The sequence below is a fragment of the Cyprinodon tularosa genome, unplaced genomic scaffold (assembly GCF_016077235.1).
Source record: "Cyprinodon tularosa strain WSP-4 unplaced genomic scaffold, ASM1607723v1 ctg838, whole genome shotgun sequence".
Lineage (NCBI taxonomy): Eukaryota > Metazoa > Chordata > Actinopteri > Cyprinodontiformes > Cyprinodontidae > Cyprinodon > Cyprinodon tularosa.
This window is the reverse complement of record NW_024039605.1, coordinates 131151-148396: the sequence shown is the minus strand read 5'-3', so window position 1 is coordinate 148396 and position 17246 is coordinate 131151. Positions and strand designations below refer to the sequence as shown.

The window sequence follows — 17246 nt, the reverse complement described above, 5'->3', positions numbered from 1 at the left end:
CGTTATCCCGGGGGTCTGACAAAGGAACTTCAACCGCTCGACATCGGTGTGAAGCGGCCGTTCAAAGTAAGGCTGCGAGCGGCGTGGGAGCGATGGATGACAGACTGAGACCACAGTTTCAGGATAAGAAGGCAGCGCCGGGCAGATTACGCCACAGTTTGCGGATGGATTGTAGATGCTTGGACTAAAGTGTCTGCTGGCTCTGTTGTTCAAGCTTTCGCAAAAGCCGGCATTATTTCTGAGGAGCCGCGCTGCACGGAAAGTGACTGACAGCGAAGAATGGGAAACTGGCATGTCTGATTTAGCGCAGCTGTTTTATTCAGAAACAGAGGATGATGACTTTGATGGGTTTGATTAATACTTTGTAATAAATACATGAATAAAGCACAATCATACTCAGTTTTGCTCCCGCTGTATTTTTCTCCCTGAAAACTTAAAGGAATAGTACACCCAAAACATGATTAGCCTTCATTTTCTACTCACCTCCATGCTGAACAACACTCTGGAGTACTTTTTTGATATCTCAAATGCATCTGGAGATCTGGGAGACTTCTTGCTGTCTGCTGACATTCAAATAATGGAGGTCTATGGCGCCCGAGACAGAAAGGTCCACAAAAGTCCACAAAAACTTGTCAATATTCCTCCATACTGCTCGTCCAATGTAATCCAAGTGTCCTGAGTGGGTAGCATCCAGAATTTACTCGAAACGAAGTCATTTAGAACGTTTTAGAGCCTAAACAGTAGTGTATAGGATTTCCTAATAGCGCCCCCATGCGCGCTCACGATTCTACGGAAGCCGGCAGACCAAACCAGCGCATTCAGCTCGGCAAAGAACTCATGCTCTTCCTCAACACTGAAGTCCTCAGACATTTTTCTTTCGTTGTTTCTTTCTTTGCACAGGTAAACAGCACATTTCTTCTTCTACGCTTGCATTATCGGCAGACCAGACGCTGAATGCGCACTTCCTTCCGGTTTGGTCTGCCGGCTTCCGTAGAATCGTGAGCGCGCATGGGGGCGCTATTAGGAAATCCTATACACTACTGTTTATGCTCTAAAAACATTCTAAATGACTTCGTTTCGAGTAAATTCTGGATGCTACCCACTCAGGACACTTGGATTACATTGGACGAGCAGTATGGAGGAATATTGACACGTTTTTGTGGACTTTTATGGACCTTTCTGTCTCGGGCGCCATGGACCTCCATTATTTGAATGTCAGCAGACAGCAAGAAGCCTCCCAGATCTCCAGATGCATTTGAGATATCAAAAAAGTACTCCAGAGTGTTGTTCAGCATGGAGGTGAGTAGAAAATGAAGGCTAATCATGTTTTGGGTGTACTATTCCTTTAATTCAACAGCAGCCTCTGGGCCGCGTCTCCTCCTCTTCATCGCGGTGGCTTGCAGGTGTTTTTCATCTAAATAATCTAAATCTTGCAGCTATATTTGCTGTGATCAGTGGGAATAAAGTAGTTTTAATATGTTTTTAAGTGAGAAAGGCCACCTGAAAACTTAATAATTGCAGTCAGTTCATCCAGATTATCTATTTCTGTCGGAGGCGCTCAGACCCCCACATACCAGCGGTGCGCTGACAGCAGAAATCTCTTCATCAGCAGCCTGTAGGCTGGGCAGCCTGGGGTTCACCGCGGCTGCTGGCAGGTGTTTTTCATCTAAATAATTTTAGCTGCAGGCACCAGGATTCCGGCAATAAAAGCGAACATATTCCGTCAGCAGGTTTCAGGATTTTAAGTTAATTTAGGAGTGACCACAGCGCTGTGTCATCTGCGATGTCTCTGTCTCACGGCCAGCTGCCAGGTTTGATTAATACTTTGTAATAAATACATGAATAAAGCACAGTCATACTCAGTTTTGCCCCCGCTGTATTTTTAAATACGCAGTAGAGCTATTTAAAGGTAGTAGAGGACATGTACCTGTATATAAAAAACGCGCCCTATAGTCCGGTGCGCCTTATGTGTGTGTTAAATACAGAAATGGGACACATAACTGAGAGTGCGCCTTTTAGTCCGGTGCGCCTTATGGTCGTGAAAATACGGTATGTTGGAATCTTTGCATGCTTAAAAAAGCACTTATTGGACTAAAAGGTACTTTGAACAATAAGCAAGTCTTAGCAGCTCAATAACGATTGATGACAAAATATTTTAGATTCACACAGTTTGCAAAAATCTCTGAACCACTTCTCAACTACTTCTATTCATCACTTAAAAATGTCACCACTTAACCTCCCTATGATAGATCTACGGAGAATTAAGGTGTGACATAAAGTTAAGAATATCTAAAGTTCATATAGTCCTTAAAATCTGTAAAAGCCTATAAATTGTTTTCCTTTTTATTGGTCTGCATAAGATTGAAAAAAAAAAAAAAAACATTCATAAAAACCTAATTGTTGTAAAACCTTATTGATGAGTAACAGCTCAAAGATAAATCTCACATTCACAAACCTCCTTCGTTTTTGGTTTCTGCCTAAAGGGTTGAATTGTATCTGTGGTTCCTGACCTGTTGATCATAGTTTCTGGATCCTGAATAGGTTCACACTGAGCCGCTCCAGTAACCGGACTCTGACACCGCTAGTAGGGCTGGACCATATGAACTTAAAACCGTATTATGATAAAAGTGATGACTAAACTAACCCCATTATTTCTATACTGCTGTTTCTGCCGACCACAGCAGTCAGCCCCACAATCATAATGTAATACTAGAATATAAACCTTTAAATTCAGGCTCTTCAGAACAACAGTTACATAACAAGTATCAATTATATCACTAAATATCTCCTAGTAACCACATTTTATCATATACTTTAAAAATTTCAATGCACCATTGGGGGAAAAAAAAAAAGAAAAGTGAAGAACAAAAATAGTTTAAAAAAATCTGACAATTCATTCTGTTTCTGTAACTTTAAATAATCGATTCTAATTTATGGTTTAGACTTTGAATTAAATTCTTATCATTAATGGAAACTTATGACAATGAACGATGAAAACACAGCCAGTTGTTCTCGTTTTGATCTCTGTAAGCTATCCTTAAAGATTTTTAAAGCATAAAGCAAACTAACATTTAGATTCCAATTTGACCCTATTTTAGATTTTCAGCAAAGACCAATGATTTTTAGATGGTCGATACTATAGCTGTCAAAGATCTAGCAGGAACAGAAGCCTGTGGATTGATTCAGACGGCTTGTGGTCAAAGTAAATCTTACTTTATTCTGTGTATTAGAGGAAATCCTTTTGAAGTTTGGTCATGCAGCCTTTTCTTTTTAAAAATGGTTATCATTGTATGTTGTAAATAAGTTCCTTCTTTAAAAGAAACAGTTAAGATAATTCATTCAAAGTCAGGAGCTCTGGCATTTTTTGAAGGAGGTTATTCAAGATTCACAGTACATTTCAGTGCATTTATATCACAGCATTAACATTTTGTTAGATCAGCTCTTTGTTAGTTTGTCAGCAGCACAACCTGGTGGCTGAACCTATAAGTGCAGCTGTATAGTTCACCTCAGAATGATGGTTGGAAAAGATGGTTCACAGACCAGTGAAATTCTGAATTCCTGCAGGTGGCCCCGCACTCTGGCAGGAATAAAAGCCTACCTGTCGTGTAGCTCATCGCTGTCTAGTGCACGTGCCAACACAGGCATCCTGGGGGAGGAGCGGCAGGCGTGGCGTTACTGCAGTCCAGAGGGGCTGTGGGGGGAGGAGGACTACTCCCATTGTCAGTTTCAGAAAGAGGTCACAAGGTATCTCTACCTCTTCAATCAGGTTGGTATTTTACTGCTTTTTTTTTTATTTCTCTCCTCTTTTTCTATAAATATTAGATTCAATCTCTTTGTGTCTTTCTGGCAGATGCCTCTGAACGAGAGCAACGTTGTGCACAAAGCTCAAAGCCTTTTGGTTTACACCATCGATGCTGCCAACTTGTCAGACAAGATGGACATTATCTTCATTGCTGATATGATTGAGAAGTTCACCGAGTTTGTGGAGAAGTTTAAGGTTGTAAGTTGCCAAAGAAGAAATTATTTTTTTTTTTTTTAAGCAGCTGGCGTTATAAACCGTGATAAGCGTCTTCATTTTTAATGGGTTTGACCGTTATTACTTTTTAACTTTTTTTTTTGTCTTAATTTTTCTGTCTCGCATTATTTTTTATGTCTGGAAGTTTAATACATTTGACATAAAAAAAATCTTAAACTTATCTTATAAAATTGTTTTAAACAATAGGCTTTTTCTATTGATTTAAGTTCTCTCAAAAATATAGATGGATATAGCTGTATGCTAAGGGTTTGTTTTCCTGGAAGGTCAACCCCTACCTTCTTTTTTAATTGGGATAAAATTCCAGTTTGTTTGTATTTTGGATAAAAGTGTGACTATATTCCTTTATTTTGACCACTCTCCCGTTGCCCAGCTTGGTGAGGTAATGGTCAGCATGGCCAGTAACCTGATGTTGGCTGATGAGAGAGTGCTGTTGATGGCCCAGCGTGAAGCCTTGGCGTGCACCCGCATCCTCGCCTGCCTGCAGAGAATAGCCGTCAGTCGCCTGGCCACGGCACAACCCTTCTCCCTGGTGAGTCTCATTAACAAGAATTTAGGAGATTTCTGATGACGGAATCAAATATTACATTTTTCTACCTTGTCTTGTTAGACGTCCCCAAACATCGCGCTCGAGGCCCAAATAATCAGAGTCAGCGACTGGAACGGCATGACCTGCATGCTTTTCCAGAGCCGCCAGCTCACGTTAAAATGTAACACCACCGGCGCCTTCTCCACGGTTTTCTACAAGGTCAGCTTCCAACAACAAGACCCATAGTTTTTAGTTGATATAGATGATCAGAACAGGGTTTGTTTCATTAAACATCTCTGTTTGCAAACAGAGCACCGTGGTGGAGGCTTCGCTGCAGCTTCCACAATCTCTCTTTAACCAGGCTGGGCAGACAGACGATAACGTCTACAAGCTCTACCTGCTGGGCTTCCGCAATGGCAAGTTTTTCCCGTCGACTGGGAATACCTCTCTTCTGACTGATGGAGGGAGGAGGAGGAGTGTGGTCACCCCCGTTATCATGGCAAAGATAGGCATGTCCTGCATACAGTTTAAGAAACCTTTCAAATCATATATATATGTGATAAAATGTCCAACATTTGACACATGTTTGCCATCAGAGGGTATCTCTCCGCGTTCCCTGAGGACCCCCATCAACATCACCCTGCGGAGGTTGGCTCGTGGCTCTCACGCCATCGCTGCCCGATGGAATTCCAGCCTGGCAGGAGGTCAGGGAGGCTGGAGAAGTGAGGGCTGCCGCATCCTGGAGAATCAGGACAACTTCACCACCATGTCCTGCAACTCTCTGGGCAACTATGGTCTGCTCATGGTACGGCAGCTCACCAGATACCGCTTTAAATGTACTTGTTTAGATGTAGAGGAGTCAATCATATATTTTTATTATCCAGCGATTGCACCATCTAGTGGTCATTAGACATTGCTGCAGGACTAGTCAGAGTTAGGACAAGTTAGAAACTGAAATAGAGATTTCTCTTTTTTTCTCTCTTCCAGGACCTCAACAGTGTTGAGCAGCATTCTCCAAGCATCCAGCCTCTACATCCAGTCATCTATGCTACAAGTATCATCCTCCTGCTCTGCTTGTTTGCAATTATTATCAGTTATATATATCTATACAGGTAAACACCACTGTGAGGTTTACTTTTTATGTACCAAGCTACACAGTTCATAGAACTTTATGGTTCCTACTTTTAAAAGTTTTAACTGGAATATTTAAGCAAAGCCGTCCCTTTTTTTTCCAATTGTTGTTCTTCTGTTGGCGGCAGGACTGTTCGAGTGAGTCGGAAGTTTTGGCACATGCTGGTCAATCTCTGCTTCCATATCTCCCTTACTTGTGGGGTTTTTGTAGGCGGTGTCAATCAGACACGATACGCCAGTGTCTGCCAGGCAGTGAGTATAAAACGCTCTTCCCTTTATATTTCCGACTTCAACTCTGGGGTGTTTCTCCTTCAAGCTTTTATGGTCCACTGTCTTAAAAGAAAATGTGCATTAGATGTTTTCTGGAATATGTAGGCTTAAATTAAAAGGTTAGATTTCTTCAAAATTAGTAATTGTGGAATTATCCTGTTTTAATAATATCATAATTATGAGCAACTGAGAACATTTATTATTAATTTGACCATTTATGTTTAAGATTCTTTGAACTTCTTTTGCTAAAATTCCATAGATGACATTGCTATGCAATCTCCTTTAGGTGGGCATTTTGTTGCACTATTCGACTCTTTCTACTGCCCTGTGGGTGGGCGTGACTGCACGCAATATATACAAGCAAATTACACGCAAAGCCAAACGCTACGAGGAGTTGGATGAGCCGCCGCCGCCCCCAAGGCCGATGCTCAGGTTTGAATTTCTAACTTTATTTTGTTAGTGACATTTAATTATGACACTGGCTTGAAACGTGCTGAGTTTAACTGTTTTCCATGTCTTGATAATTATGTAAGTAGGATGTATTTCCCTTTCCCGTAACTGTCAGTAATCTCCATCTTCTTAAAGCCCAATCATCACATATAAATAGAATAGTCAATATTTTCTTCATAAATTAAATATTGTTGATTAAAAAATAATGAAAATGTGTAGCTAAAATAAATTTTACACTTAAACCGTGCAAGTTAAAGGATTGCTAATAAAACCAGGGGTTGTCAATGCATGCATGATTTATAGTTTATCCTTTTGTGTGAGAAAACAAATGCTGAATTGTTTTTTGCTTTTTTTTAAAGGTTCTACCTAATCGGTGGAGGGATACCCATCATTGTGTGTGGAATAACTGCTGCAGCCAACATTAAAAACTACGGCAGCCAAACAAATGCACCATAGTGAGTAGGACCTCATGTACATGCTGCCGTTATATCTGGAAGTGCTTCAATCCACAAGTTCTCAAAGGGAGATTTATTTTTCTTAATAGAACAATAAAGACTTTCATTTTTTTTTAGAATAATGCAGATTTCTATGAGGGAAGGTGAATGTTTTTCCCTGAAGGTGTGATTATGGAGTGTTGATATTTATATGTTCTTCCAGACAACCAGCTGCTGTTCCCTGTAGCAGCGTCTGTTCATATCAGTCACCATGGCTGGATAATTATGAGATCTGTTTATGTTTATCTTCTGACATGCATACTTTTATTTTAATCATTTAGAAAAGCACACAAATGTGTTTTCTGAGGCATTATCTAAATTGATTCCTTTTAAAGCTAAAGTTTGAGATTTTTCTTTGGCTACATTTCCAGGCTTTATTGTGCTTTATTAGAATTTATTAGAATAGAAACTAACTAAAGTCTTTTCTTCATCTGTTAGTTGCTGGATGGCCTGGGAGCCGAGTATCGGGGCCTTCTACGGACCAGCGGGATTTATCATCTTCGTGGACTGCATGTACTTCCTCAGCATCCTGCTGCAGCTGCGCCGACACCCTGAGCGACGCTACGAGCTGAAGGAGTCGAGTGAAGAGCAGCAACATTTGGCTTCAGTCAGCAGCGATGCAGGACCAGAGGGTCCCAGAAGCCACTCCCAGCCCCTCACCGCGCAGCATCAGCAGAACGAGGCATCATCCTCTGTAGGTTCGGCCCCGCTGCCGCTCTCTGCTCTGGAGAACGAACACACCTTCACCGCCCAGCTGGTCGGGGCAGTGGGAGCTTTAGGGCTCTATTCAGCTCTCTGGGTGTTCGGCGCTATGGCTGTTTCACAGGACCACCCTTACGACATGGCTTTCACCTGCCTCTTCGGCCTGACGGCTCTGGCACTGGGGGCGTTCATGGTGGTGCATCACTGTGTCAACAGACAAGACATGAGAAGATTTTGGTCGCAGGAGTTTTGCTCCAGAAGGCGACCTTACTCTGCGCAGGAGGAGGTCCTTCTCCCTCAAACAGGCATCGCTGTGATGTCAACTGTAACGTCTGATACTAAAGTCGACAGGGATTCCACAAAATGTGGTCATAGCAGTACGGATTCCTCGCACACTAACAGGAGCGCACCAAGTGTGCGCAACTCAGGGCATGGCAGCAAGCTGACAAACCTGCATGCAGAGGCTGCTCAATGCAAAGCTGCCTCTGCACCGCCGGCGGCTAACGGCACAGCCGTTCTAGACAACAGTCTGACCGAGCATTCACTGGACAACGAAATAAAAATGCACGTGGCGCCGGTGGAGGTGCAGTTCCGCCCGATCAGCAACATTCACACCCCAGCAGCTAACGGAAGCATAAGCAGGCATCAGAAGAACAGAGCCCGAGCACACAGGGCGAGTCGGCTGACCGTGCTGCGAGAGTACGCCCACGATGTGCCCACAAGTGTAGAGGGCAGTGTGCAGAGCGCCCCCAACAGGCGGCACCATTACTATGACATGGCCGCACGCAACAGTCGACGTGCCGCCTACATGGCCTACAGGGAGCGCCACCAGAGCCAGCTGCAGCAGGACAGCAGCGACAGCGCTAGCCTGCCGCGGCGCTCCCGCTTGTCAGAGAAAAGAACTGGCGCTGTTCTCGGAAATGGGACGGCAGTGACCGTAGAAGCAGAGCAGGCGGTTCTAACCGGATTGCCAGCTGTCAGTAAAGACACCGTACAAATGCCAGGCAGTTCGGAACCCGAAAGCCAGAACAGTAAGTCGTACGGACTTAACCTGGTCACTCAAAGCGGCGGCACGCTGAAGAAAAAGGGACAAGCAGTGCCTTTAAGGAACGGTGATGGCGTCTGTATAAAAACAGGCCTGTGGAAACATGAAACTACTGTGTAGCACACGTTTCCCTCCTGAGGTCTGCTTTAATAAAACCCTCATACCTTTTAAACTGTGAAATATCTTTAATGTTGACTGTTTTTCAGAGAAAACATTGGAAATAAGCAGAACTGCTGCCACTTAGCTGTCCTTGTAGATATCCTTTTGTAAATGTTCTATTTTTATAATTTTCTAATCCAACACTGTTGATTTCTGAGTTCTGAGTGAGAATGCATATCTTCACTGTTTATTGGAACCAGAATTAGTAATAAAACAAAGTTTCATTTATCTATTTAGAAGACTACATTATTGCAATACCCCAAACATTCGTATTTAGCTTTTTTGGGAAGAGACTCGGAGCTGTCGCCTTCTTATCAGGACATGACAAGCTGGTAATTGGGTTCCTCGCTAACCTTCAGGTGGCCCCAGGTTTCTCTCTTTGCTGCCATGCAGCAGTTTAATTGCAACCAGCAGCGAGGTTGGCCAACCGTAGGCGCTTTCTTCCTGCCTTGTGACAGCATGGTGTGCGTTCTAAGCTCCAGCTGACTTCATTTCCCCACAGGTTGTGATTGACAGCTGACTCTTAGGGGCGAGTAGAGGCTGCAGAAAAAAGGAGAGGATAATGAGAGACGAGTCCTCTTCCTTCTCCTGGAGCTTCTTCAGTGCATTTCACGGCAGGGCTGTTGAACCTGGGTCCAACTCGCCCGGCTTGACATTGCCAACAGCTTGAATGAGACACAGCAGAGGACTGGAAATTGATTAGCATCACTTCTTGCTGTAGAAGAACCATGTTCTTCCATTGGGTTTCTATTTGACCACAGGCACGAATCGCAATGGTTATTGACTTTTCATAATTAAGTTTGGCTCTTCTTCAGGATGGAAGGATTAAAACGTACAGCATCATGTGAACTAAGCTGGTTTCCTTTTCTCCAACTAGCTGACTTCATTTTTAGTTGTTTTTGTAAGATCAGTGCTTGAACCCTAATATTTACCTCCTTTAACCCTTTCAGCATCTATTACGGTGTGTAGTCAGGATTATATAAATCCTAAAGGTGGGGGGATTTATTTTTTAAGCAAGATAAGTAATCCGAGTAATTTCTGTCATTGTCAGAGGGAACAAAATAAAAGCAAACGGTTTGCAGCCTCATAATGGTCTACAAAATTCTAAATGGGATCATAAACATTACATTAAAATAACCAAACATTCCTAACCCTTAGTTTCATTCTATTTGGTAAGATTTAAAAATACAATTATATAACAAAAAACAAAGGCTTATTTCTTCACAATTTTTGCTAAAGTTGTTTAATGTATGGAGGTCCTCAATAATCACTTTGGGTTCTGGGATTCCAAACCTCTTACTATACAAGGCGCAATGAGGATAATTATAAACTGTTTTACTGGCCTTCAGATGCACAGCTGCCTGGTTGAAACTTGGAGAGAACTGACTGTTCCAACATGATTATGATCCAAAATACATTAAACTTTAGAATCAATAAAGAAGGCTAGACATAAAGACCATGTTAAGTGTAATTAAATGAGTGTTCTCAGTTTATCACATGACAGAATTATGTTTTATTAATCACTCATCTGGATATTAATAACAAAAACTAACAATATAAAATGAGGCCTTTAAAGTAATAAAAAATATCAGGGGATTGGATCAGAGGAAGCTTCAAACATGTGACGTTCAATGAGGAAACAGGAGAGTTCTCTGACTGCTGATAAAGGCTGCAGATGCTGCATTGGAGTCCCTATGTTTCAGAGAAGGGAAGGGGTCGTTAACTGTTCATTAAAGACTGTAAACCCAATGCGATTGGTGCTGTGTTGTCACCAAAGTCTCCAACAAGACAGGAAAAAGCAGAAAGATTTGTGGCTAGTTGCCTTTTTGAAAGAAAAGTTGCTGGAGGGGTCTGATAAAGCGCTAAACATAGATACTGAGGTGGGAAGAATACAGAAGCAGCATCATTGTTCAATTTTATACTGCATGGCCAGCAGGGAGCAGGCCTATGCTGAAGGCAGCTCCATGAGGACATGAGGCTGCACTTCTGACAGGAACCTGACAGGAATATTGAAACCCAAATTTACTTTTACCGTCACAATGCAATCATAAAAGATTGAAGACTCTATAAATGTGTAGAACAATACTTCTAGGACTATACAGGTGCTGGTCATAAAATTAGAATATCATGAAAAAGTAGATTGATTTCAGTAATTCCATTTAAAAAGTGAAACTTGTATATTATATTCATACATTACATACAAACTCATATATTTCAGATGTTTATTTTGTTTAATTTTGATGATTACAAATGACAACAAATGAAAATCTCAAATTCATCATATCAGAAAATTAGAATATTACTGAAGACCAATAAAAACTAAGGATTTATAGAAATGTTGGCCAACTGAAAAGTATGAACATGAAAAGTATGAGCATGTACAGCACTCAGTATTTAGTTGGGCCTCCTTTGGCCTGTATTACTGCAGCAATGCGGCGTGGCATGGAGTCGATCAGTCTGTGGCACTGCTCAGGTGTTATGATAGCCCAGGTTGCTCTAATAGTGGCTTTTAGCTCTTCTGAATTGTTGGGTCTGGTGTATTGCATCTTCTTCTTCACAATACCCCATAGATTTTCTATGGGGTTAAGGTCAGGAGAGTTTGCTGGCCAATTAAGAACAGGGATACCATGGTCCTTCAACCAGGTACTGGTAGCTTTGGCACTGTGTGCAGGTGCCAAGTCCTGTTGGAAAATGAAATCTGCATCTCCAAAAAGTTGGTCAGCTGCAGGAAGCATGAAGTGCTCTAAAACTTCCTGGTATGTGGCTGCGTTGACCCTGGACCTCAGAAAACACAATGGACCAACACCAGCAGATGACATGGCACCCCAAACCATCACTGACTGTGGAAACTTTACACTGGACTTCAAGCAACGTGGATGAAGTGCCTCTCTTCTTTTCCTCCAGACTCTGGGACCTTGATTTCCAAAGGAAATGCAAAATTTACTTTCATCAGAGAACATGACTTTGGACCACTCACCAGCAGTCCAGTCCTGTTTCTCTTTAGCCCAGGCAAGACGCTTCTGACGCTGTCTGTGGTTCAAGAGTGGCTTGACACAAGGAATGCGACAGCAGAAACCCATGTCTTTCATACGTCTGTGTGTGGTGGTTCTTGAAGCACTCACTCCAGCTGCAGTCCACTCTTTGTGAATCTCCCCCACATTTTTGAAGGGGTTTTGTTTCACAATCCTCTCCAGGGTGCGGTTATCTCTCTTGCTTGTACACTTTTTTCGACCACATCTTTTCCTTCCCTTCGCCTCTCTATTAATGTGCTTGGACACTGAGCTCTGTGAACAGCCAGCCTCTTTAGCGATGACCTTTTGTGTCTTGCCCTCCTTGTGCAAGGTGTCGATGGTCGTCTTTTGGACAACTGTCAAGTCAGCAGTCTTCCCCATGATTGTGTAGCCTATAGAACTAGACTGAAAGACCATTTAAAGGCTTTTGCAGGTGGTTTGAGTTAATTAGCTGATTAGAGTGTGGCACCAGGGGCCATCAATTTTGAACCTTTTCACAATATTCTAATTTTCTGATATGATGAATTTGAGATTTTCATTTGTTGTCATTTGTAATCATCAAAATTAAACAAAATAAACATCTGAAATATATGAGTTTGTATGTAATGTATGAATATAATATACAAGTTTCACTTTTTAAATGGAATTACTGAAATCAATCTACTTTTTCATGATATTCTAATTTTATGACCAGCACCTGTATGTTTAAAAGAAAATTGGGGAATTGTCTTTGCACAGTCTTTAAAGTTTGCCAATGGATCTCCATACCTACAAACATAGGTGTTAGTTCTGAACAGAGTCTGACAGAACATCTTTCAATTTAGCTGAGCTATCGTATATCCATAGACACATTTCCAGCTAGAAGTCTAACAGAACCTTTTGACTAGTTGTGCATTGAATTCAATCTCATGCCCTGGATCTGTGTTTTCAAAATACCTTTTTATTTTTCATACCATCATTTCACTTTGGAAAAAGAATAAACATTACATACATTTTTAAACCTCTTAAGTTTATATAAGTATATAGGATAAATACCTATAGGGAGCCCTCACTCTGTGGTAAGGGGCCAATGTGGCTCTTTTATTACAGAAGTAATCACACAGTCATTGCAAAATCCTTTAAAGGCTCTTCAATGCTTTTTTTTTTTTGCTGTTGTTGTAATAAGGCAAAGAGACTGGTTTACCCCCAAATGATGAATTAAAATGATTTGGCATGCCCCAGCAGTGTACTGCATTAGTTTTTGTCAGTAGAAAATGCGTCATCAGGTGGATAATAACTGAAAGCTCATGGAGATAAGTCTATGTATGCCTCGCAGATTCCATGATGGGCCCTTTCTTTTATCAATGCCAGCCTTTACAGGACAGCTGTAACATAGTCGCTTTATGAACCACCCAGTATTTTTCCATATTATTTTTCCATAATGAAACTCAGCAGAGACATAGCCAGAAATTTTTTATAAGGGCGGCCAGGCAATAACCAATGTACATTGAGGGGGGGCCGAAAGTAGATAGGCACCAAAACCTCACGGTCAATCTGCACTGTTCCAACAGGAAAATTAACAAGAAAAACATCCATATTTTCAACAAAAAAAAAAGACAAACTATACTTTCCTACAGCCTTTGCTAACAAATAGACGCATATATTTAAACATCTGTGCTTTCTAGATAAAAGGTATAATGGATAAAATTCTTTCAGGTTCGAGTTTTGGGCAAACATCTTTTCCATCGTGATTACTTACCTACTTTTATCAGTAATCATTCTGCATAAAATTGACATTAGCAAGTACTAATATCTACATGAAATGATTATTTAATGTTTTATTAAAATAGTTATTTATCTATGATTTCACTCAAGACCCATCATTTTCTCTTTACCCCATAAAACACAGAATCTAGTTTTGAAAAGAGCAGGAATTCTGTACTTATCTTTAATGTTTGTATATGGTTGTGCATAATATACCACAGTGTGTTTGTCGTCAAGTAATTGTTAATATATGAAAACTTTAAATATTTTGTATATTCCACTTGAGAGTATTAGTGTTGCCACCATCTGTATTGGAAGGTAATGAATGGTAGGCAGTGGTGGTTCTAGACCAAATGTTCCAGGGGTTCAGAAGGGGGACAGAGTGTTTTTTTGGGGGCCCAGAAAAGCATGAAATAAAAAACAGGGCAAGGGATTCAAGTATATTAATATAGCTGCTTGAAGTGAAATCTCTATTCAATTAGGTTTAATTTAAATTCTAATTCATATTAGGTCGATATACATTCATAATAAAAATTACAGTTTTCTATAAAATCTGACTTAGAACTCAAGAAAAACTGATAAATTAAGCTGTAAAAAATAGAGCAATTTGTTTTGGAAAAAAAAAAAGCAGATGAAAACAGGGATCCTGTCTTAATGCCACTGAAGGTATCGCCTTATTGTTTTTGAATAATTAGTAAAACAGAATTTGTAAAGAAAAGTAATAAAATAGATCCAAAGGACCTATCAATAACCATTTCTGTTCCAGTGCATATCATCATTAGAATTTCTTTGAGTTATATGTCTTCAGTACAGGGGCCAAGACATGATCTACAGGGGCACTGGCCTCCGTTGGCCCCTGTCTATGATGGCTGGGGTGGCCAATGATTGGGTAAGGGTAGCCATGGCCACCCCTGGCCCCCCATCTAGCTCCGCCCCTGAATCTCAGCACTCATACATCAGAAAATGTAAAAGGGAATTGTAAGGAGATTTAATTTTTCCCACAGCACATCATCACTGGCCAGACCTATAGTGTAGAGATTCAACTCCCTATATGTGTAAGTTCAGTGTTTTATTCTACTACAGACCCTTTTTAATATCAAATTAACCTGGTTTATTTAGTAAGATCCACGTTAGTCTTAGCTCTTCCAGGGGTAAAAAAACCAAAACCAAAACATGTTAAAGCAAATCCTATCTTTTAAAAATCTGAAGGATGAAAACCTCTATGTGAGATCTGATCAGATTAATCTAATCACAGCAGACAATTAGACACTGCTGCTTAATTTTCAGATGACACGTTAATAAAATCTATTTTTCACTTTGGCAAAGATGTACCACCTAGCTGTACTGGATGTGACGAGCCATAATAAGAGTTCTGAATAATGAAAAAGGCAGTTAACGCATTGATTAGTAACATCCTAGTTGATTCCCTTGAGATACCAAAGAGCCATTTTCAAATAATCCCCAGGATGCGTCGCCATCTGTTTCAATTCATCCTTGCAAAGACGGTGACAATCTAGAGGGGTTTGTGTTTAGAAGAAGGAGCAAACCAGATAATAAAATGTCTCCTTTTGGACCATAGGGGAAAATAGCCTTGTGAATAAATCTAATCAAAATCAGGTCAGCATTGTCTCCCGTTGGTCTCTTTAGACCAAGTGTTATTTTGGTTTCTTTTAAAAGACACAGGAATGAATAAAATGACCTCCATTATGTTAGATTGACCAGTCACATCAAGAGGAAACTTCTGTCACTGTCATCTGGTGTGAATTCAAAAATATACAAGGAAGAACATGAAGCCTCTTCCCGTAAACAGGCAGCTCTATATCTCCAGGAGATCCAAACTATTTTTAACAATGACAGAGAAAAAGATTATTGCACCGACATATGGAGAAAGGCTGTAATCAGCTTTCAGTGTTGCCAGAAACATTTTTTTAGCAAACAAAAAAAAATAATAATAATTTGCACCTTATTTCTTCTGGTGGAACATAGAAGCCTTGTAAGAAAAAGAAAAATCAAATATGAGCATGCCTTTTTCTAGGCTGTTAAAGTTTCAAGTTCAAGTACATCAAAAAGAGATTTATTACTATCAGCTATTTTAGAAAGTGAAGTTTCAATACACATGTTAAGAGAAATAAGTATCAATTTACTCTACTGGAACAATTTTAATGAGTATGTCTTCAGATAATGAAAATCCCAACTTCAATGTGTCAGAAAATTGAAATATTGCATAAGTTTTATGGTTCATTTAGATACAGACTTACTATCTACTTACTATCATCTGCTCTTAATTTCATCAGACTTTAAACTGCTTTATATACACTGTAGTCTGATAAGAGGTTCAAAGGACAAATGTGGCAATATTGATTTAAAGGATTATTTTTCTGGAGATGTTCTATGGGGTACAATCACAGACACTATTTTCTATCATATTTTTCTTTTATTAGGTGAGCTAAATGCTAATTATTCTTAAACAATGGCTATTTTCTCAAAACGTGCTTTTCATATGTGCTTTTCAGGGGCATTGAACTGTGATGAATTAAAACTTTCACCTTTAATAAAGAAATACTCCTTCATTTTAGGATTTTTACATATCTTAACTCAATGAAAGCTTTCCGATGGTATCCAGATGCTAAAGAAGCATTTCAATCTAACCACGGCTGTGACGCATTAAATTCTGTGAACACCTTTTGAGGACAAAGGATAAACCTCAGGATTCTGTTCCTTGTAGAATATTTATGGGCTGTTTTGTTTTCTTGAAATGTGTCGCTTTGCACCATGGTAAACTATCTTTATTCATTTGATCTGTGCAAAGTACTTTTTTTTTATGTCTTCAAGGTGTTTCAGGTTCAGCTTTGCAAATCTAAGCTGTGCTGCCAGATTCTTTTTTAATAAGAAAAGCCTTTTTTTGTCAACACCTCCCATACTTCTTGAGTCTAAGCTGTCATCTTCCTTAACTGTTTAATCTGAAGTCTGAGGCTGTTTTACTGCTTGGCAGTTTCTGTGAGCATTCCAGGTTGGATTTGCTGTGTCACATCCAACGATAAAAAAACTCCCAATCACTTTTATATGTTTCACGCTGAATAATAATCTTTCTCATAGCCAAGTGATTAAAATCTGATTGTTGGAAACAATCTAAACTTTCAGAGATCCAAGACTGCACTGCAAAAAATGGAAACATAAGTCATTTTTTCTTAAAACAAATGTAGTTTGTCTTGAATTGAGGTGGAAAGTGAGACACTTTGCCAATGATACAAGACTATTTACATTTAAAATAAGAAAAAACAATTGCATGGTCTTATTTCAAGTGCTAATTATCTTAGTGTAAGAGTAAAAAAAGTATTTCCATTGACAGATCATCTTATTTACCTGCTCAAATTAGGAGTAAACACACTTAATTTAAGACATTTTTACTTATTTCTATATTTTGCAGCGTAGCTACACCTGCTTCTCTAAAGCCATTGCTAATGTTTTTCCACCTACTGCAGGCATAATGATAAAGCTGCAGACTAACAATTTGCAAAAACAGTTGTATGTTAAAATCTATATAAGCAGAAGATGGGTACTTTTTTTCACAAGCATCCTTCCTATTTCAACTGTTTTTAATAAATGATGATTAAAGCATAAATCAGATTAGATTCAATTATTTTAGAACCTGGTTAATTATGTCCTGACGTATAAAAGC

The 17246-nt window shown here is 40.0% G+C and overlaps 1 protein-coding gene across 2 annotated transcripts in view; it reads left to right on the top strand.

Annotated features, from left to right (window-relative positions):
• adgra3 (adhesion G protein-coupled receptor A3) overlaps positions 1 to 9045 on the top strand; it is a 41548-nt gene extending 32503 nt beyond the window's left edge. Inside the window, exons 9-19 of one of the 2 annotated variants that reach the window (XM_038272572.1) lie at positions 3565 to 3766; positions 3851 to 3997; positions 4407 to 4565; positions 4644 to 4781; positions 4873 to 5071; positions 5159 to 5367; positions 5550 to 5674; positions 5822 to 5945; positions 6250 to 6395; positions 6773 to 6868; positions 7346 to 9045. In XM_038272572.1, coding sequence (XP_038128500.1) covers positions 3565 to 3766; positions 3851 to 3997; positions 4407 to 4565; positions 4644 to 4781; positions 4873 to 5071; positions 5159 to 5367; positions 5550 to 5674; positions 5822 to 5945; positions 6250 to 6395; positions 6773 to 6868; positions 7346 to 8774 — 2974 coding nt within the window. In that variant the 3' untranslated portion in view covers positions 8775 to 9045. Of the gene's footprint in view, positions 1 to 3564; positions 3767 to 3850; positions 4001 to 4406; positions 4566 to 4643; positions 4782 to 4872; positions 5072 to 5158; positions 5368 to 5549; positions 5675 to 5821; positions 5946 to 6249; positions 6396 to 6772; positions 6869 to 7345 lie in introns of both variants that reach the window. The other variant, XM_038272570.1, reaches the window with a different exon arrangement.
• The last annotated feature ends 8201 nt before the right edge of the window (positions 9046 to 17246 follow it).